Genomic DNA, 22,365 nt, shown 5'->3' on the forward strand with positions numbered 1-22,365 from the left:
CATTTTAAATACAAAAATTTTAAGAGCAACGCAAATAAATATAAGATCTGTTTTTTATTCCTGCATTAGATTGCGAGAGGCACTATATCGCACCATAAAAACTACTTGAACAATGTGCAGTCGTCTATTTAACCTTTGCCACTAAAGAAAAGTTTGATTATATTTAACTATAAAAATAAAAGGATAAAAATTTTAATAGAAATAAAATTACATAATTTCATGGATCATATTAATTTTATGAAGGACATTAAAAGTTATGTAAGTTATTTTGTCTTGTCGTTTACATAGCAAAAACAGCAATTTTTTCAAAAAAAAAATAAATGGATGGAGATAGTTGACTAATCATAGCATGAGACTGTATGACTCATTTAGTGACGACTCTTATAGTACTTACTCAAAATTTTGTTCCTTTACAGAGATTTACCTCAGTGGTAAATGTTATAAGTTTAATTCTCTCATATCCAATCTCGAAAACTAGGCTCATTCGACGTGTTTTGCACGAAACGAACAAATTTTGCAAAAGAAGAATTTGTTTTGTCTTGCGAAGCGAATATTTGTGTTTAAAATATATTTTTATACAAGTTTTATTAATATGTAGTCAAAGATGTAACTTAAAATATTATACATTAATCTTTATTTTAATAATCTTAGTCGAATCAAATGGAATACATTAGAAAAATGCATTTTTTTTATATTAGTTATTAGTTTCCCTTTATTATTAAAATATTATTAGGTAGTCAAATGTTGTAACTGGTGTAGAATTCATTTTTCCGATAAGTCTCTCAATTTCGTCTGTAAAAATTTGAAACTGAAAAATGAGTCTATTAATCCCGGTCTCCCCTAATCATTTTATGTAAATTATAATTTATAATGGCGTTACTTATTACAGTGACCAATCGATTCAACTCACAATAATTTCATTAATATTAGAAAGAAGCTGAAATCATAACACAATACTAATATAACATGAATGTAACAGAATAGAGAGAGTTACGGGAAAATTATCCCCACTTCTTTTATTTTTTCTGACTTCTGCGGCGTAAATCCCAGTGCGGCCGAAGTTATCCTATAGAGTAAAACAATTAAGTGCAATATGAATTACAATATTAGGATCAATTTCAAAATGTCAATGTAAAATGATTTAAATGATTGACAACATTAATACATCCTACTACCTCGTAATATTTCGCGATTAATATATCTATGAGTGAATGAGAAAGGAAGAGATATCTTTCTTTCTCTACGTACCAAATAAAGCTCCCAATAGTGATATCAATCACGGTAATTACTCAAAACAAGAATTACTGCGTTTTGCAATTAGAGATTGGGCGATAACTCTTCGTGTTTCTATTGAATTAATTAATTATATATATTCGTTAACGTGGGAAACATCACAAAACCACGCAGCCGTTGCATTATCGTTGATGCCTTTGCTACCATTGCAATCGTGACATGGGCAATTTTCAAGTAGCTTTTAATTAAAGTTAAAGCTATTAACACGCACGCGTATACATTCTTGCGTGTCGGCGTTACATAATGTTATCAGATCGAATAATCTGTTATCGCATTGGACACCCGTTCGATCGACGATACCGCAAAAGTGTCGCTCATGCGTATAACATATATAAAGTATTTTATATTCTTTCACGAGATAGAAATGATGTTTACGAGATACAGGGAAAGGGGAAAATTTAATCATATCAATAAATTCTGGGATACTAAAAGAAATATTGATTCCGATAGCGATCCTTAATTGCATCTTAAAAAATGCAATTTTTCTTTTTTAAAGAAAGCGAATTATTCACGTATTATCCATAATATGTACATCTTAAATTGATTGAGAAAAAATTTGAATTTTTTCAAACGTATTCAATAATATATTCAATAAAAGAAATAGTTATCACAAAAATAATTTTTGATTCAAAATATATTTAATCTGATATTTTATAATTATTAAAATTAAAGCATTTGTTGTGTAAGATAAAAGTGTTATTATTATTAATTCCACAATCTCTATTGTTATGCTGCGATGGAAGATTGTTTCAATTTTATTTCTACGTTTTTATCGCGACACTTGAAATGCGAAGAGGAATTATTTGATCCGAAATCTAACCAGTCGGATTAACCGGTTGTTTAAATTTACGCCGAGTACTCTTCACAATCATCTACGACGCGTAATCGGTTACGTTCGATGATTACGATCGATGGCTGTGCCTCCTAATGTGATGTAGTTTGTTTCCGTAGTGCCAATGGAACTGTACGAATTGCTGATTGGTAATCGATGAACAGGCGACGAAACCTTATTATTTCCTGTCTATTCGTCGTGAGTCTCTCGGTAGCCGGATACACGCGGCTCGCTCTTGTTTGACAAGCACAAAATTTCTTTCAAAGCAAATAAGACATCCCACTCAATCCGGTCCTTTCCCCGTAATAAACTCGATGAGATTATTAAGGTTTAATCGCGCGCTACCGGAGACTCGCGAAAAAGTGACAACTCTCAATTTAATGTCCCTCGGAACGGAACGACGAAATTCCGTCTGGCGGTCTTAATACCATACCGAACTCCTTCCGGATGACAGATCTTTTTATTGTGCCATTATACGCGATGTAGAATTTTATGCTTTGTTGGAAAATTTGTATTAACTTGACGGAGAAAATTATGATGTGCCAAGGGATTTCGTGGAGTAAAATGTATATTACCAGTAGGGATTTCATTGAAGAATGGCCGATTTTTTGCCAAATTAGTTGAACATGAAACGTATTGTTTAAAATGATTAAATCATTGTAACTGCGTCGTAGACAAATAATTGATTCCCATATACGTTAGCTAGATTGACAATGGACAATTCTGTGTGAATATTTTTATCAGAATATTCCGCATAATTATTAAGATAAGATTGTAATATGTAAATAAAATAAAATAGATTTACGTACATAATTTAGGAAACAAAACTAAGGTTGCCATCGATCATTTGCAAGGATTATCTACTAATAGCCATTACGAATCGCCATGAATTCAGTATCTCTAAAGATTTATTGAAAGAGAAATATATAAGCATAATTTGAGAAATACTTTTACATGAACTAAATTCGCGACCGATGCGGACCGAATAATATCTGTAACAAATCATCTCAGTGAGACACTTATACCTAAATTTATCATCGTACTTGATGACCACGTGCCGTGGTACTTAAATGTTAGACGTAAGCCCGTTTATGGTGTAATAAATGCCTCGGCATTTTGTTGTTCAACCCAGACGATTCAACGATCGGTCGTACACACATTCAATACGTTACGTAACGTCCACTGTGTTACGTAACCGCACGTTAGAGTAACTGAGGAATTGAAAATTTGAATACGGTCAGTATCTTGCGCGTCATTCCTAGAAGGCGAGAGTCGTTAATTAATTATGTAATTCTTCTGGATAGAAACCAAATCGCGAACATTTTCTTTATAGCCGCACTACAGTGGTAGTGCACGAATGAGGTAAAACGTTACGCGAATTACAATATTCATTGTCAACTATCGTCGTCTAAAGTGATTATATAACATTTTACACTATTTGTTAAATCGCTCAGGTATGTATCCTGTCAATAGCTATCGATTAGCCATTCGCTAGCGGTAGAGTATGAGCCATTGTGATGATTTATTCTTGACGCGGCAACCGGTGATTTCTTCGCAACGTTAGTTATTTGGATGGAAACTTGTTTGTAAGAAAGAAAAATTTATGTAATAAAAAAAAATATTAGTAATGTAGGAAAAAAAAATGATAATTTTATGAAATTATAATTACTAACGTCCTCAATAATTTTTAACTTATAATTTTATGAAAAATCCAACAAGACGAGGAAGAAAAAAGGAGTTGAAAATTAATTACTGATACTCATTTTTAATCGTCTTGATTGATTATATTCTGGAACCTTGTAAATCATCGTAAAGTTGAGTGAAACTTGAAAAGACTGCAGTTCTAAGAACGCTGAGATGAGAAATGCTTAGAGAAAGCATTGATGTACGGTATTTTACTATGTGAGTGAAAAGGTGGCATATATGCTTTTTACTATTCTCGATGGAGAAGCGTTTCGGCTCGTATTCACACGGCGGAACAGCTGATACATAAAAGAATATTCTCTCTCTCTCTCTCTCTCTCTCTCTCTCTCTCTCTCTCGATGCGAAAAATATCGTTTAATATTCACACTCCATCGCATTTAATAAACATCTCTATTCCTCTTTCCTCATGTTATCGTATTCCACATTGTTAGACGACTGCTGGTCATTGATGCGTGTTTATCGATCGTGAAATTTCAAGGTGAACACGCGTCTGTGCGAAATTCGACGCCGAAGGGTGGAAAATGAAAAATTCACCCCTTTGCTCGTTTTCGGAGAGAACGTTTTCGCCGGAAGCGAGTGGGTTACTGACCGACTGCGGGGCGCAGGGTGAGGCAACGACTCGAGGAAGGAAAGGAAAGGAAGGGAAGGGAAGGGAAGGGAAGGGAAGGGAAGGGAACCGTACGTTCGTCTGTATGTGTGTCGACACGAGGGGGTAAGGGATAGAGGTAGAAGGGTGTCAGCGGGTAGAGAAACGGCGGTGAAGAGCGTCGGCGGCGCGGGAGGGGATAAAGCCCCGCAGTGCGGCGCGGTCGATACAACCACCACCACCACCCACCCCCTCAATCGAGGACCTCTCGCCTTCCTTCTCTCCCTTCTCTTTTCATCTTTATATAATTGCACTTGTTCGATTCGTCGATATAGTTCTTCGATTACATATGGATTTTTGGACGGATAACGTCAAATTATCACACAGATGCTGTTGGCATTGTCTCGCTTTTGTTCGATCGGATTGCCCGAACAATCCAAGTGAAATCCGAGAGATAGGGTTAAACTATCGTCGCTAGGATTTGTCTCGACTTTCATCACGTTTTTACTTATTTAGCTTATTTCATACATTGAACTTTTTTCGGACATTTTCATTCTAATATTTGTTATTCTTTATTGTTCCGTAGAAATAAAAATTCTGGAGAAGGAAAAACAAAGAATCAATGCTAAATGTCAATGGTTTTAATGTTTAAGAAAGATTTTGATTTAAATCGAGGAAAATCATAGAAATTTATTACCTCCTTCGTTTTAGATTTTTTTTATTCCACTTTACGTCATTTTAATGTTTCCTTTAACGTTACTGTATCTTGTCGCTATAAGGGATATGTAAGAGAGCGGCCGTTCAACGAGTTAACTCGTCGTTTTGTGTCGAAATTACGCCTACTGTCTGTTTCCACCGACAACTACCCACGTACGTACAGCCTTCTTTTCCGGCGGCGGTGGCGGCGCTGCGAAAACGCCACCAATTTTTTCCCGTCGTCGCGTCGCGACGCCGCATATCGACTCGCACGATCTCAAGTACGGCATACGACTTCGGAATCGAATAACAAGGCGCCTCCACCATCCTAACTCATTTGCATCGTCGAGTATTCTGTGTATTCCACGAACCGAGCTGCATTATCGATGCTCGAAATAATCGGCGAGCGTTGAATAATAATTTTCTTATTGTTGGAAATAATTCGCGAAAATAGGAAAATAATGAAGTGAAATAATAAAAATAATGAATTTGGGGATTGCACACGAAAAATTAATCAAAAAAACAATTTCAATTCAATGTCAATAAATTTGAATTATAATTGAATTATTTCTACTCAATTTATTCGTTGACAACGATTATAAAAGGAGATGCAGTTAAGAATTAGTAATAAAGAATATTACATTGATAAAAGAGCTAGTTCTCGATTTTAAATTCGAATTCTTTCAATCTAATTTATAAAACTTGACATAAACACACAAATTTTACGTATTATCTTTGCAAAGAAATGGAATGTAGATAAAAGTTTGTTAATGATATTTTAATGTTTCTTTCAAGAAGTTTTTACAAAAATTAATTCATAAATTTAATTTACTTCATTAATTTCTTTAATCTTTTTCTTTATCCTAGAAGCCAAACTAGACTCGTTAAAACTGAATATCTAAACTTTTAAATGGACAAGCTCAATTTTCTCAAGTTTTTTTTTAAACATTTTTTAATAACATTGTTGTCAAAATAAATTTCATAATTGCGAAGGATATACAATCCAATTCTGTCTTTAACATACATACAATAACTAATAAACAATAATACGTTACTTTTAATAATTTTATAATTTAACAACGATAAACTTGGTTAACTTTTGACTTAATTATTTATTTTTCTGATAGATGTAGAAATGAATGGAACGCGATTACGAACCAAGAGCCTTCTGCTTTCTTTTATTTTTCGGAACTTGAAACGACTTTAATCTGCTCCCTTAGCTTAATCGTATTATGTTCAGGACGTGATTCACATGCTTGGCTCGAATGAGTCATCGGCCGGAACGGAACGGAACGGAACGGAACGGAACGAAACGGAACGGCGTGGCGCGTTGCGCTTTTTTCGCGTTTCTCTTCTCGTGCGAGAGATTCGCGAGAAGTCAGAGTCGAGAGCGACGGAGGTAGATTGAACGTAATATGTCTCTTCCTCCGACGCAGATACAGTCACGGTCAACTGCCGCGGACACTAACGTAGGTACGTAAGCATGCACGTGCGTACATCGTTTATATATATATATAATATATATTAGGTACAAATAAGTTTCCGCCATTTTAAATCAAATTAAGCATTTATTGTGAAAGAACGATACATAATGTTTTATTGATGTAAGTCAAAATGTAAGTGCAAGTTCTTTTTGCGTTTGGCACGAATCTTCATTAATCAATAATGCTTCCAATTCCGCGTCTTCGTACACTTTCGGCCTTCCGCTACGTTCTTTGTCTTCGACGTCAAATTCACCGTTCTTAAATTTTTGAAACCACTCACGACAACTTCTTTCACTTAAGGCAGCCTCACCATATGCTTCTACAAGCAATCGATGAGCCTCAGCTGCAGATTTCTTCAAATTAAAGAAGTAAATCAAAAGTTCCCACAAATGACGCTTATTCGGCTCAAAATTCGGCATTTTCGCACAAAAAAAATATATGATGCTGATACAAAATCGCTAGTATTTCAAGGTTATGTTGTTGACAGATGTCCAACCTTATGATATAATATTTTACATCAGACAATTTTAACCATAGTGGCGCCGTCTTTTGTTAAATGGCGGAAACTTATTTGTACACCTAATATATATATATATATATAAGTGTATGTAATGCATCGCACGGGCGTTTCTTTTAACAAGAATCATAGATGTAAGACATAATCTACATAGCCTGGAAATGATCAAAATCGGGTCTCTTCAACTGGAAATAAAACACCTGGAAATAAGACTAATTACGTCTCGTTTCGCACTTCTTTGTAATGCACATCGAGTTCAATAAAGCAAATATCAATTTGCAATACCAATTTTCTTCATTTGTTGTGAAAGATATAATTTTTCGAATATTTCAAATATAACCGTGACAAGAGATAAATAAATATGTTGCATCTGTACTCGAAATTAAAAATCAGATTTTAAGCACTGGCATTATTTTAGACAATACCTATATTTAGATATTCCGCGTTTCGTGCCTTTGGAAAAATCCTTGCCTTTGTGACCTTCTTCTTGCCTTACTACAAGACTTTTCCGTATTTTTCCGATAACTGTTATCTGAGAAACCACTATTGTAGTATATCGAGAAGGCGATTAGGGTCATTGATTTTACGAACCTATGGAATCTAGTTACCGGAAGCTGCTGCGAATAAAAGCCTTGACCGAATGTCGAGCGCAAGAAATCACTCTCGTGAGATCTCTAGGATATTGTTGAACGGAAAATGGTTATAGAAGAATTCTACCGAAATATTTTTAATACGCGCGAAAGTTTTGGAATTTTTCACGAATTTTGTATTATTGGTATTTATTAGTATTGTTCAATAATTTTTTTTATTTGACTAGAATTTTCTTGCTATAACTGTAGAAAGCAACTATCGATGTTAGAATACCAAAAGATCTAATCTAATTTAAATCCGTTAAATAATCATGAGGAAAAATATGTACAACGATGCAATAGCTTCACTCCGAAATGCAAGAGTTTACTGCGAAAAATTACATTTGCCGGAAATTGAGAATGGACGTGAGCAGATTGGAAACGGTTTCCAATCAATTTTCAGTTTCTGTATATCTCAATTCGTCGTGTAGTAATCTCTGGGTAACGAATCAGACAATTGCAGTGGAAAAAGGCATGCGATAGTCAGACTGCTTGGAATTCTCCGAACTTTGCAATTTCACGCTAACTTAAATATTCCAAATATGTTAATTCTTATATGTAGAGAGAGAAAAAAAAGAAAAATGCATACATTTTACGTAATGCATATTCAAGTTATGCGGTATTATGCGATAACTGATAATAAAATATTATTTTTCTCTTCACTGTTATTAATAACGTTATTTAATGCTAATATTATTAATATTAATTTCTGTGTCGAAATTCTGTAGCGAAAGTCCGTATTCTTTATTGAAATTTTGGGAACAATAAGACAAATTGGAATAAATAGCTTTTACGTACGAGTTTGTTATCGATGAGCTAATTCGATGTATTAACTGTCGGGCGCGTAAATTGAATCTCGCGAGACCGCTAGTCGCCGGTTTACCGGTTCGAACCGGATCGACGACGGATTCTCCGCTTGACGTGTGTTCGAACCAGAGCTAACCGGTAACTGTCGTGATCTGTCAAAAGGCGGCGGATGACGGTCAGCGTCACGCGAGAGTAAAGCTGAAAAGCTTCGTTCACGTATCAAGTGCCAAATTACACCAAGATTTCATAATAATAAAGAAAAAGAAGGAAAGCGGAAACAGTGTTGCTACATATTACTTGGCGTTACATCGTACGACTTTAGATAAATGCTATGCTATGCTATGCAAAGAATCATGAGAGAGGTTTCTCATACTTTGAAATAAATAAATAAAGAATCGATTATATGTATATTTATTTAACATTATCAAAATACAAATAAATGGGCTTCGATGATATTTTCTGTGTTTGAATCGGTATTATTTCTATTGATTTGCGATTTTGCAAGATGTATGCCAATGTGAGAAAGTTGGCAAATATAGACATCTTTCGACGGTCAAATCAACTTAGAGACTTAATTTTTTTTATACGATATAGATAAATACTGTAGAATAGAGCGGGGCTAATAGGGGTAAGTTGGGCAAATGCAAATATCTAAATAATTAAAATATATATAGAAGATATCTAGACGTCTGCTTGGTAGCAAAAAGAGATTACTGCGCTTAATGCAATAATTTATGTCCGACTGTCAACAGTCAAACACCTTTTTATTTTCGTACATCAAAAGTAAAATTATTAGATGAATATTCTTTTTGTCATAATTAATGATCAATAACAATCAAATGTGTTTTTAGATATAAGTTATTAACGTATTTTTTAACTTTAATTTTCAAGATGATATTTTATTTTTGTTTTTCAGTTATAAAAAAATATTTCAGTCAATATTGATATGAGGCTTGTTGGGTCCAGTATCTCATAACTAATCCTACAAACTCAACTGCTTAAATGAAATCTGTCTTTATCAATGCTTTTTATTCTATGTTAACGATTAAACATATATTTTACGTTTAATTATTATTATAAAGAATAAAGATTTTAATTTTTTTAATTTTGTTAATTAAAAGCATTTAAAAAGAAAGAATATTACAAATTATTGTACTTAAGATGAAAATAATAAAAATTTGATTAATATATACATAATCTTTTCATCTTTTTTAATAACAATTCATTTGTGTTTCTGACGATACATATATTTTTTGAGAGCTTGTCAGCGATTTTAATATATGATACGGTACGGATGTCCATTAGTGTTTCCGTTCGACTCATAGAATTTGGGAATCCTGTGTGAGTCTGAGATGCTGGTGGAATTTCAAATTAAGTAACAATAATTTTCAACGACGTTGTATTAATGAGACAAAGAGAAAGAAGAATCTTTTCGCGACGGGCATTTATGTTATAAATATTTTGTAGACGACAATTTTGTAAGTAGCGGTTAATACATTTGATTTGCGATACTGAGGCTGATCAAATATATGGAAATATTTATCAAGATCACGAAACGTTTATCAAGATATATATAAAGTAAATTAATATATTTATTGCATTGTTGTATTTACCACCCTGCGTTGGCTTTTATGCTTTTTCAAATTTGATTCATTTGGAAGCCGTTTGTTTAAAGAGTTTTTAATAATATATAACCTCATTAAATGATTATCTTCATGGCTCAACTTATCCTTCGAGGATGCTCAACATGCCTATAAGCATATTGATCTACTTTGCATCTTTGTAATTAATGTAATTTTTTGCTTATTTAAGTGAGATATATTAAGGATTTATAAGTACTTAATTATTGAGCCAAATGAACATGCAACGTTTTAAAGCATTTATCATTAGTCTATCATAATTGTGTGAAGATTTATATTAATTTAAAGAAAAAGTATCACAGCACTAACCTCGCTTTACTCTATACAAATAATCTCAAAATTTAAGCAATATTGGCTATACAATTTTTTTGTAATATTATTCTGAAATCGACCATTTTAAGCATATCACTAATGGGAGATGATCGTTCCAAAGTAGATCACCGATTTAATATACACTCAGTTAATTTAGGATTTTGAAAAATTAGGATTTGACAGATGAAATATCAACAATTGAACAAAAAAGAAAAATTGGATCATATGGATTTAAAGTTTTATTATCACAAGGTTTATCTTTACCTCACGGATCGCATTAGTAGTAATAGACTTGGCAACGCTGATGCAGTGCAACAGCTGATACAAAGGTAACTTTATATAAATCTGGAATTTATCTCGACGTAAAAAAATAGACATGAAAATGAAATACTAAATTGTATTGTCATTCACCACAGCGGGTCACTGCCCATCACATCGCGAAGCGTAACGTTGCGTTGCCAACACACTTAAGATATACACTTAATACACTCGACATTAAAAAATTGATAACGACTCCCGAGTCGTTGACAATCTCATACATTTGTTAATGTTCTATAAACTAATAATTTATATGCTATAATATATAAATATAGCACATAAATAGTATCCATAATCCATTACACTAATATTATTGAATATTATTCGGAATCACTGTAATGACAATTTATTTCAGTCACACTTTTGACTCCAAAGTAATAGGCGAACCTCCTTAAAGATTTGGACCTTTGAGTAGTCAAACTTTGCGATATGCAATCCTGCTATTAGCTTCAAACGACGTTTGTTGTACTCCTCCTTTTGTCCTCTCTCTCTCTCTCTCTCTCTCTCTCTCTCTCTCTCTCTCTCTCTCTCTTTCTCTCTCTCTTTCATCGAAACATTTTCATTTTGAATCAGGAAGTGAGAAAAAGATTATATTAAAGTGAACAGGGTTATTAAGCATTAATTTCCCATCTACCTCTTTTGTCTCTTCTTTTTTTCATCTCGATGAATAATAATAGCAAAGTGACTAGTAGCCAGATGACGTCACAAACCGCGTTGTTTGCACTGCAGGGACGTGCTTTTATTTATTGTCCGCCAACACAGTTCTCCGACCAAGCTCTTCCGACTCGCCGCAACTTTTCAGATCGACTATCGTACTTTGACGTGATTATTCATTGTGGCGTTTTGCAGAAAGCCTCTCACGTTGTCACACATCGTACCGGATTCTCTTAGGAAGTGACGGTGCCAAAAATAAAATACAAAACTGTGAGAAATAGAATACACTATGCATAAAAGATGGCGCGCTTTCAAATAATAATTTTAAATTATTATATATTTGATTATTTTTTTATCCACTGTTAGATTATTATAATACAATTGTAAATATGACATACGTTACAAGAGATTATTTTCGTAATATTAAAACATTAATTTTCGTGGGTATTAACGTACCGGTATTAACTTACCTATCCACTTCTTCAATGTTCTTTACGATAATCACAAAGTTAAATATTATTGAAACGTATAAATAATCCTTCGTTCGATGAATGCAGAACCTTTTCCCTTTCCGCGGTCGTAATTTCGGAATATATCGGAGATATCGATAAACAATATATACATTTTTTTTCCGATGGAATGACTTTGAATATCGAATGGCAACAAAAAGAAGAATTTAGAAATTCAATCCTCCAGTCTCATTCAGCACTCGGCAGGTATTATAATGTGGAATTGTGGGCGGAGGTCTACGTATTTTTGCGATCGATGGTTCATACCGTCTCTTCTTCGCGATGCGTCGTCACGATGACTCGTAAACCGTACGCGTTTTATTTATTTATTTATTTTTTTTAATACGATGGTTTGGACGAGAACAACTTGTCGAAAGACAAAAGACGCTTGCCGACTTTGATTTTTTGAACGTTCATAATCGGCGTTTAAGTTTCGCGCACGTGATGTATTACCATAATTTGTGAGTTACATAACACGATGACGATCGCGCATTCTTTAATGCGTCAAGTATGCGTGTGTATCGTAATATCAACAATCTCTTAACGGGATATCTCTTTCGCTTCCCGAATCAGAATATTTTTCAAGCATATGTATACCTGAAATTGAGATCGCTCGTATGTCTCTTTTATTCTTTATTCAGAATTTTATTTTTTTAATTTGTTATTGAATTTTTGCAAATTCGATGCAAGGCTGCACTTGGCGTAGTCACGTGTGTATATAAAAATTTCATTTTCAATTTTGTCAAATTATTGCGGTTGCATTGTCAGAGATTCATTATAATATTTATTAATATAATTTGAGGTGAGTGGTGAAAATTTTCCAACATTTCCTCTATATTCTTCGGAATTAATGCTTACTGACTTGTATAGTACAATGCATTAATTTGTAAAGCAATGTCGAATGGAACTGTGCCATTCGCGCAACGAGTGCAAGTGCACTGAAACTTCATGACTTAGATAGAAGAAAATTCAATTTGCAATTTTAAAGAAATTTTTAATTTATTATAAATAGAATACAGGTCTCGATGGAAAAATTCGGAAGCATTCATAAATATAATCAACAGCTTATTATATCGTCGATATTTTTTTATTATTTTATTTTTCTTATTTTCTTCCGATTACTATTTCATTAATTGCTTTAGAGCAGGCAATAAGGAGAGACGGAAGACGTTCCTTTTTGAAATATATCTATATATACTTTTTCACTTATTGAAATTAAAAACTTTTGCACTTGTGTTCCGAACGATGGTCTCATTCCGCGTATCAAAGATAGCGAGTTTCCTTCGCGAAGTTTACTTCGCGATATGCTCGTATACGAGTGTACTGACACGCGCAGGAAATTGAATTAAAAGCCGTAAACTGGCAGCCGATCGGATGGGTCAGTTATCGAAATGTGTCACGTGGTGTAGATACGTATACGTATGACTCGCGAGTTGTCCCTGTACATGTATGTCACACGCTCGCCTCTCTATCTCATCTTCTCATGTCCTCTTTCCGTTCCGGTAGAGCCTCTGCGAGAGAAGAGAAGAGAAGAGAAGAGTAGTTGGAGTGCGTGAGTGAGCGATACGTGAGATTGGCGCAAGGCCAGTCAGGCGGCGATTGCGTAACGTCATCACGAATCGCTCGGCGCGGCGCGGCGCGGCGCGGCGCGGCGGTGGCCGCTCGATGAACACCGTCGGTGCCTGGACCGAAAGTCTCCTTGGAGGCTGAACGTGAAGAAGGATAAACGAGAGAACGAGATAAACCTGGCGCTCGTGGCGCACGCAAGCGCGATTTCCTCATCGCGCTTCTACGAGAGAACATGCGCTACTCGCGCGTGTCCCTCGTATGGTGCCAAAATTTCGCGCAACTTTGCAAATTAGTACTGACAGGGTATCCATATAGGTACGAGCAGTTGCGTGTAATTACGAAATTCCATCGATATTAATAATATTATAATGAATAAGATTATAAATAATGATAACGTGATAACTTTTTTTTTTTTTTTTATTTGAATTTATATGAGTACCTGTTTCTCTCCAAAGAGTTCACTCGTTCACTTATTTGCTCGCAATACGTTCGGTACTTACATTTCGATCGTAAACGAAATCGTGTGAATCTCGCAATTGGCGAACACATAATTAACACACGATTGTGAAATTTAATTACGTCATTAAATTATTCTCGTTATTTTTTTTATTCCTTTTATTCTTCAATTCACAATCAAGTGATAGCAATTTAAGGTGCGATAAATCACGCTATCTAATTGATACGAAGTCTACGTCAACGCAATTGTGATTACTGCGATAATATGCGCGGACGATCAACCACATCCGGATTATCTACTATCGGTAGTCGAGTTTTACCTCATCGAAATCGGAGTACTTCATTATTTTTGTCCATTTCAATCAGTTTGTCCTCGTAGAACCGATATTTATCCTTAAACCATTTAACGAAGAAAAATATTCATATTATTACAGAAACATACAATGTAGAATAAAAGTAAGCAATCAAATATCGGATTATATACACATAAGAGAGATAATAGATTTTCTTTTTTTTTTATTTTTCAAAATTACATATTCAAATTAAATTTTAGTGTTCATAAAACTATAAGATTTGTATAATGCTATCTAGAGAATGAACTAGTATCAAGTCTCTATGTCCAGAGTAATTACTCTTAATTTTATTAGTGACAAATTGCAATTTGTAGCAAGGTTTCTAAAATTATTATAGTCTTCAAATAGGCATGAAATACCAATTTTGCGATGTTATACTTGAACGTGATAATTTACACCGTTTAGCATCAGTTATCGTCTATTATATTATATCTTATTGTTTTCTGTAACGAAGCTGGATAGTAGAGAAAGATAGAGAGGAGGAGAGAGAGAGTGAATCGCAAGTACGAGGTTGAGAGTCAGCACCACTGATTCCAACGATGCAGAATCTCATTGATGCAATATGAGGCTGTATCGTTATCGCTTATCATTTTGATTACGTCACGACGTGCACGTCTCTTTTCGTCAGTTGTTTATAAATAGTCGTCGTAAAGCCCCGAAAAATCTCTGAAAATCAGCGGTTGGTATTCCGAACGTATTTTTGGCCAATTTGATTTTTACATCGATCGAGATGATGACACGTGTCGAGATTGGACATTTCTCCCTTTGACAAACGATACGAATAAATGTGTAATTATTGCGTTTCTTCCCCTATATTTTCATTTACTCAGAGATTATTATATATATATATATATATCGATATAATAATTGGAGATACAAGGCTGTTCCTTTATTAGTCATATAGATATTAACAGGAGAGACGAGTTTTGACATTTACATAAAGTTACGTTGAAATTTCAATTAAATTTGGAATAGGAAAAAAATAAAGGTGATGCACATGTCCTAGTATGGAATTGAATTATTGACTCTATTGACCGTTTACATCAAAATAGCAATTTCCATTCTTTCAGATCATAATCAACCATCATATCAATATCTTTGTATAAAAGTAACAATTGTATTCTGCGAACTGTCGCTATAGAAAAAAAGATGTTGCATCTATATCGATATTCATTTTTTTTCACTTTATCTTTTATTTTTATAAATTGATTTGCGTAAATATTCTCTCATTTCGAGCGTTATTTCGATTTTACTTGTTATATCTCTTGTCAAATGTTATTTGTTGTATATTGTCATCGTACGTTTAATATACGCGGATAAAAGTACTTCATACGAATCATTCCGTGTTGGTGATGTGGTAATGTGAACGAGGCGAACGTTAGCCCTTTGACTCGGAAAGCTTGCTATCGGATTATTGACAATCGAACGCCTTCATAATGTCACGCGGCAATTTTTTTGTCCCATCTCTCCTGTTCATTTTCTGTTCTTTCCGCTGGTCGAGCTTTCTTTTCGCAGCATATAGTCTCCCTTTTTTTTTCCCTTTCTAAGTCGATCGTGATTTTATTCCTCTCCATTTCATTTTTTATTTACGACAACCCGTGACCTATGTATATAGTGACTCTTCGTCGATGACGACGAAATGAGAGTAAAAATCCTGAACGTAAACCGACAGGCGCGTCGAATCTGTGCGGTTTTTACAAGTTTTAAAAGCTACAATCCTCTTACAATTAAAACGGGGAAAAAAACCGCAAAGTTTTGACACAAAGTTATGACTTCCCCTTCATAAATATATAATTGATCGATATTTTTTATCAACTTATCGAACGGTGAGCAACTTTTGAGACTTGTCGCTGCGACAGTAATTACATTGTGATTCATTTTTTTTAACGAACGTAACTTAAGATGCGAGAGAAGCTTAAAAACAACTATCAAATATACATATGAAATTTATTGATGGAAAATCAGTTCCCTTTAAATTTGATCCTCATTTAAATAATTTATGTTTTTCCTCTCGATCATTTATTAACACGCTCGTTAAATTTATTTCGCATTGTCTATAGGCGTGTGGATTTTTATACCGTAATAGATCCACAGCTGACGATAACGGAGGTAATTACCCGGTAATTCAAGTAATGAGATGACTCATCGCAAAGATATACGACGTCTGGAAGCGACTTGGAGTTACCATTTAACAAATAATCGCTAGCTACCAATTATCGTTTATTCCTTCCTCTGGAAATTGTAGCGATAACAAATGCATAAACATTAGCAATATTTATAATATAATGCTAAATTGAATCTTCGCGAATGCTGAATTTAATATCAACGAAAATTAAGTTTATTGAATGAATGTATACGTCGAAGGATTGAGGGCGAATTTATATTGATATTTATCAAATAATAAAATATAAATATTCAGTTGACTTCTATGTGCTCTTTTCTATTTTATTTCGTTACTTGAATTATCAGGAATTATTATTTTTATTTGATACCCCTATCATTTTATTAATATTTTTTCAAGTATCGAGTAATAAAATTCCATTACGTTTGTTAGGTAATAACAAATAGCTGTTTTCAGATGACAGAGAAATCTGCAATCATTTATCTGAAAACGTAATTTGTCAGTGTTTCAATATTAGATTTTTTTCTTTCTTTATCATCTTTTTAATGCATTTTTATTATTCAAACAGTTTATGACGTTGAAAATTGCTGGCTCTACAAAACTTATTAAAAAAAAGCAACTGATATCTCGATATTTTTAAAGAAAGATCGAGATTCTGAAATAATCTTTATGTATTCGCTATATTATTAAGTACTACGTATCTTTAACATGATTCGTAAACTTCCATGGATTCTTTGTCTGGGGATTTGGTACTCCTTAGGGTTCTATGTGAAGAAAGTAGAACTTTCTCTCCCTCCTCTCGTTCTCTCCATCGCGAACGCGATGTCCTGAATAAAGGCGGAAATACCACCCTTGGAAGTTGGAACTTGGCTCATAACGTAACGCGTATCGCGAGAAGAGCGACGAGAGAGATGCGACAACGACACGAAACAAGCGGGAAAGAAAGAGAGGCAATGGATGAGCAGCAGTAGAGTCGGTCGGTCGGTCGGTCGGTCGGTCGGTCGGTCGGGCAAAGCGCCCGTCTGACGCGGACGCGTAGCCTAGTAGCACAGATCGCGGCCCTCGATGACTCTCAACTCGTCTGAGAATGAGCTCTCCTTTGAGCACGGCAGTTCCGCCTCTTCGTCTCCACGACCAATGAGGACTCGGAAACTCGGAGAAACTCACTTACACTTACACGTGCGAACTGTCAAATTCTTAACTTTCAAGTATTCACGCAGACACTGAATGTTGACACTGAATGTGCGAAATTTTTGTAAATTTGAGATACGTCGATGAAATGTATTGTTTAGAAATATGTTGAGTTTAAAATAGAAATGTTAGAAATAATAAGAATCATTTTTTATATGTATTCCATAAGGGTGAAAAATGATTGTTTCATTTATTTTAATACTGGATTATTGGATATCGTTATTAATATTATAAAAATACGTTTCAATGTTTGAGAAATTTTTATTTATCTCGTTTGCCGCAACGAATAAAACAGGCTTATTATTCATTATTTATCGCCAATGTACAATGCTTCGTGTCTTACTTTATTAAGGAAAAAATCGCCCGTATTTGTATTAATCAAAGAAATAATCTCAGCTTAAGCTTTTCAGCGCTAGAAAAAAGAGCATAAATTTTACTATGAAAATCTACATCGAAGAAAAGAATTGCGATCAGCTTGTCCAAGTTTAATATATCTTTAAATAATTTTTTATTCTAATTATTTACATTAAAGATTAAGATTCGATAAAAAGTAGAATAGATCAAACTAATAAAAATTTTCTCTGAAAAACTTTGACAAATTTGACCGGATTACTTCAGTTCCCTTTAAATGTTACAAAACGAGCTCGTTTCTCTTTAATATTTAACTTTATTTCGTGAATAATAAAAATATCTCTATTTTTCTTTATGTTTGTAATTTTTAATAATACTGTGTACTATCAGGGCATTTACATGAATTTTATCATTTGGCATCAGTGCAACTATGTTAGACATGGCTTATTTGTTATCCCCATTCAACATATCTCTTCAACATCTCATTCACGTTTATATACCAAGATTATCATTAATCAATGCGAAGCATTCAATCATCATTTAAATTACCTCTTTTTATTTTTTACTTAATGCAGTTAATTCACGTCAGTTGAGACTTCACTCTTCTCAAAATTTCTCTAAGGAGCGATCTTTCAGAGCCTGCCAAATAAAACATCCATCCAGATTTCTCTCTTTTCATCTTACTATCTCGATAATTTTGATAGAGCCTATTATCATTTTTTTTCTGTAAAAATTAATATTTTTCGATATTCCTACATCAATTTTTTCCAGCTTCGACTGTTATAGACATTTAATTTCAAGTATTAATTGTGTTCTCACATATACGGTCTAAAATAAAAGATTCTTAATATCGTTTATATTACATCGCCTGAAAGAAAGCTGCTGTTTCCTTATGTGTACCGATTATTGCGAAGAAAATATTATTAAGGCCTTGGTAGTCTAAAGGCTTAGGACGCTCGTACGAAATACAAAAGATCCGAGTTCAATTTCCGACCGAGATAACATTTTTCTCAATAAATTTTTATTTACAATTTTTCAACATATTAACATCTTTATAATGTGATGCCTGATCAAGCACCAAATTATTAAAAATTGTTTGTCAATTTAATTCATGATATTTCTACAATAGTTTAATTACGTTTATAGCCTGGAAAAACAATTCGGCACGCAGTTTGAATGACTACAAATATGATATATTATATACAAGTATATATACAGGGTTGGCCATATTCGACGGAAAGATCTGGCAACATATTAAATGATTTTTAAAATGAACAGCAAAAAATGTGTTTTTTCCCATGATTGAAAAAAAAAACATCTTTCCGTCGAATATGGCCAACCCTGTATAGTATATATATATATATAGTATATATACAGTAATTCAAGATTGAATTACTTAAGCATTAAAGATCCAAAGATCTTCAACCGTTATAGGCATTTAATGTCTAGTATCAATCTTTTGTCCGAAGATAAGAAGCTCTGAGGTTTTTCTCCTATATCACATTTATGATATGTACATCGTAATCGACTTTTATCCATAATTTTACGCGTAATGTTGACCGGATTAATTTTCATCGAAATTTCTCTTTCCATCGAATATTTGGAATTTGACGGTCGATACGAATGAGAACCACTGGCCACGGGGAGCTTGCGCTCTCTCGTTTCGGGGGCGCGGACCGACGGACGTTACGCGGCGGTAGCATCGTAACGAAGAGCTGTTGGTGAACGGGTTGCGCGCGCAACCGGGTTTGCCGGCGAACGGGTGTTACGGGTGTTGTTACGACCGCAGAGCGGAGCACGAGGGAAGTAGGGGGTACGAGGCGAGTAGGGGGCCGAGGGGTGCTCGCAAGCGAGTCGCGGGGCTGGCAAGCCCCGTTGGGCGGCGGGCGCGTACTAGGTTCTAGGTAAATTGCTAATTGGGATGGATATTTGTTACTTCCTGTACGCTGCAGTTGTCATCGAACTTTTTTTCTTTCTTTTTTTTTTTTATCGATAAAGATCTACAATCGAATTTTTCCTCATCATTCGTTCCGCTCGACAAATAGAATTTACTAGTTACCGAACGGAATGAATGAAGGGATGGAAAAGTTTGTTTCTCAGGCAGGATTTAAATTCGTTGAATAATCTTATTCAGGAAATATTTAACCGTCCGTTGTACAGTTTGATTTAGTTCGCATTGAATACTTGTTTTGATTTGTATAATTCGTCAGACCGATGAAAACACGACAGTTGGCGCATGATCTTTTTTTTCACACGTGCATGTATCATTAACATAATAAAGAAATTAAGTCACATGAGAGAGCACCGGATTTTTTCAATTTATCCAGTTCTTCAACAGTGGCTTAATTTCACATACGGGATTCAAGGAAGGAACGAGGGAATTTTCCCTAGACGCGCGTGTAGATCCTAGCAGGGCGAAAGAGAGGAAAGAGAAGAAGGGAAAGAGAGGGAGGAGAGAGAGAGAGAGAGAGAGAAAGAGAGAAGTAAGACGGGTCATGACGCGCGGGATGAACACCGTTGGTAACAGAGGAGGGCGGGCATGGAAGCGGAAAGAGTAGGGAGGCGACTGCACGGCGGGGGTAGATGTGCAGCAGTGGGGAATACGGGTCGATGATGCCGGCGGTCCTCGACGACACGAAACGCCAGTCAGTCTCTGGTCCACCCGAAGTCGTGCTGCTAATCCTCTATCTTTCACCGAACACCGTTCGCCGCAGCCATGGGTGACAAGGTTTGTGCTTAGAGCTTGCTCAACGAATAGCGCAAAAGGCAGAGGAAGGGAGAGTGAGAGCGAACGAGCGAGAGAGAGCGAGAGAGAGAGAGAGAGAGAGAGAGAGCTGTTTGATGTGCGTGAGAAAGAGAACAAATAATCATCGCGACTACAAAGCTTTTGAGAAATGAACTTGCACTGCCTTCCGAGGCCGTGCGGAGAGAGCTGTCAAACTTATACATACGGCGGAGAACGGAGAATGAAATTTACAGAAAGAAGATGATAGGAGGGTATATGTCAGTCAAAGCGCAGCTGATTCGAATGACAGAGATCGAGCTATTGAAGGATTTCGCGGATAGTGATATTTGCGATGACACATCTCGTAAATTTCTTCTCCTGTAGCTGCATCAGTGAATTAGATTTCAGTTTGGAAGAATTAGACGAATACATTTCCAGAAGGTGATATGCGAGACAGAAATGAACGCGCGCGCACGCAGTGTGTGTGTGAGAGAGAGAGAGAGAGAGAGAGAGAGAGACATTTCCGAAGTCCCTCCTTATCTTCCACTCTCTTTCCCTCTAACTCCTCTTTTTTCCCTAAATCAAAGTACCTATTCGACAGTGGACCTAATCTCTTTTTCATCTCCTTCCCTCTTACTTTTTCCCAGCTTCTGTCAAACTTCTCGCTGATCTGTTACTAGGAAAAAGTGAGAAATTTCTAAAACTTCCTCGTTCTCTCCTTGTCATTTCTTCTCCCTTCGTGTGTGAAGGCTTCTCGCCTTCCTCTCGTTCGTTAATTCTTGCGAATTCCACTTCGCGAGGGGAATATGCTAGAGTTTTGCAATGTTTCTATCGTCGATTTTCCCCCCCTGTTTCCGTTGTTAAAAAACTATGCGCTGCCATCTCCCCTTATATTCTTGTCTTTAATTTGTTAAATATCGAGGAGTCCTTTGACAATTAATTATTATTCTCATTATTGCTTTAAAGAACTATATAGTCGTTTCTTTCGCACGCCGCTTTTCTTGACAGAAGAAAGAAGGTTGCGGGGACACTTGGTCGCGCTTATCTAAATGTCAATGTGTGATGTCACGCTTGCCTCGTGCTCTACTAAACGAATGACAGATGAACTCGTTGGGGAATTAGAAGCATTATTAATCGTCGAGATATCTTTAAAGGATTTTCAAGTTCTTCGGAAGTGGCTTATTTTCATCGGAGGGAAATTCTTCGGATATTCAGACTTTCAGTACTTTGTTACAAAACAAGTTCCTTCTGGAAGATGTTTCGGCACGTCGCGAAAATTCATTGGTGATTAGATCGGTGATAGAATCGTCCGATCCGTAAGTTCGATGGAGATTTCGCTCCGATCGTTCCGTCCGATGCAAATATGCGCTTAGTGATTTTCTCGGCGCGCTTCTGCGCAGATTGCTCCGCACGCAAGCTCGTCCGCGATGGGTCGCAAGATCGCCTCTCTCTTAGTGGAAAACCCTTTTCCTGATGTCCCGTATTAGTGATCCCAGACGACGATCGGTAAAGACATCAATTCGGTAAGCGTTGTCGGTCGTTGTTTTATTCTCGGAAATGTTTCTCGAAGACGGACGGATCGATTAATTATGCGCGTCGTCGTCGTGGCAGTAGCGG

General features: G+C 35.4%; 1 protein-coding gene across 5 annotated transcripts in view; it reads left to right on the plus strand.

The window, feature by feature from the left end:
* Nucleotides 1–22,365, plus strand: part of Atpalpha (sodium/potassium-transporting ATPase subunit alpha) — a 70,243-nt gene that overhangs the window by 9,039 nt on the left and 38,839 nt on the right. The window contains exon 1 of one of the 5 annotated variants that reach the window (XM_087414624.1): nucleotides 20,614–20,751. The exons of 3 other annotated variants lie outside the window; for them this stretch is intronic. In XM_087414624.1, the coding sequence (XP_087270750.1) occupies nucleotides 20,740–20,751 (12 nt within the window). In that variant the 5' untranslated portion in view covers nucleotides 20,614–20,739. Of the gene's footprint in view, nucleotides 1–20,613; nucleotides 20,752–22,365 lie in introns of those variants that run through there. One more of the 5 variants, XM_087414621.1, reaches the window with a different exon arrangement.

Source organism: Acromyrmex echinatior, chromosome 16 (genome assembly GCF_024713525.1).
Source record: "Acromyrmex echinatior isolate Ae372 chromosome 16, ASM2471352v2, whole genome shotgun sequence".
Classification (NCBI taxonomy): domain Eukaryota; kingdom Metazoa; phylum Arthropoda; class Insecta; order Hymenoptera; family Formicidae; genus Acromyrmex; species Acromyrmex echinatior.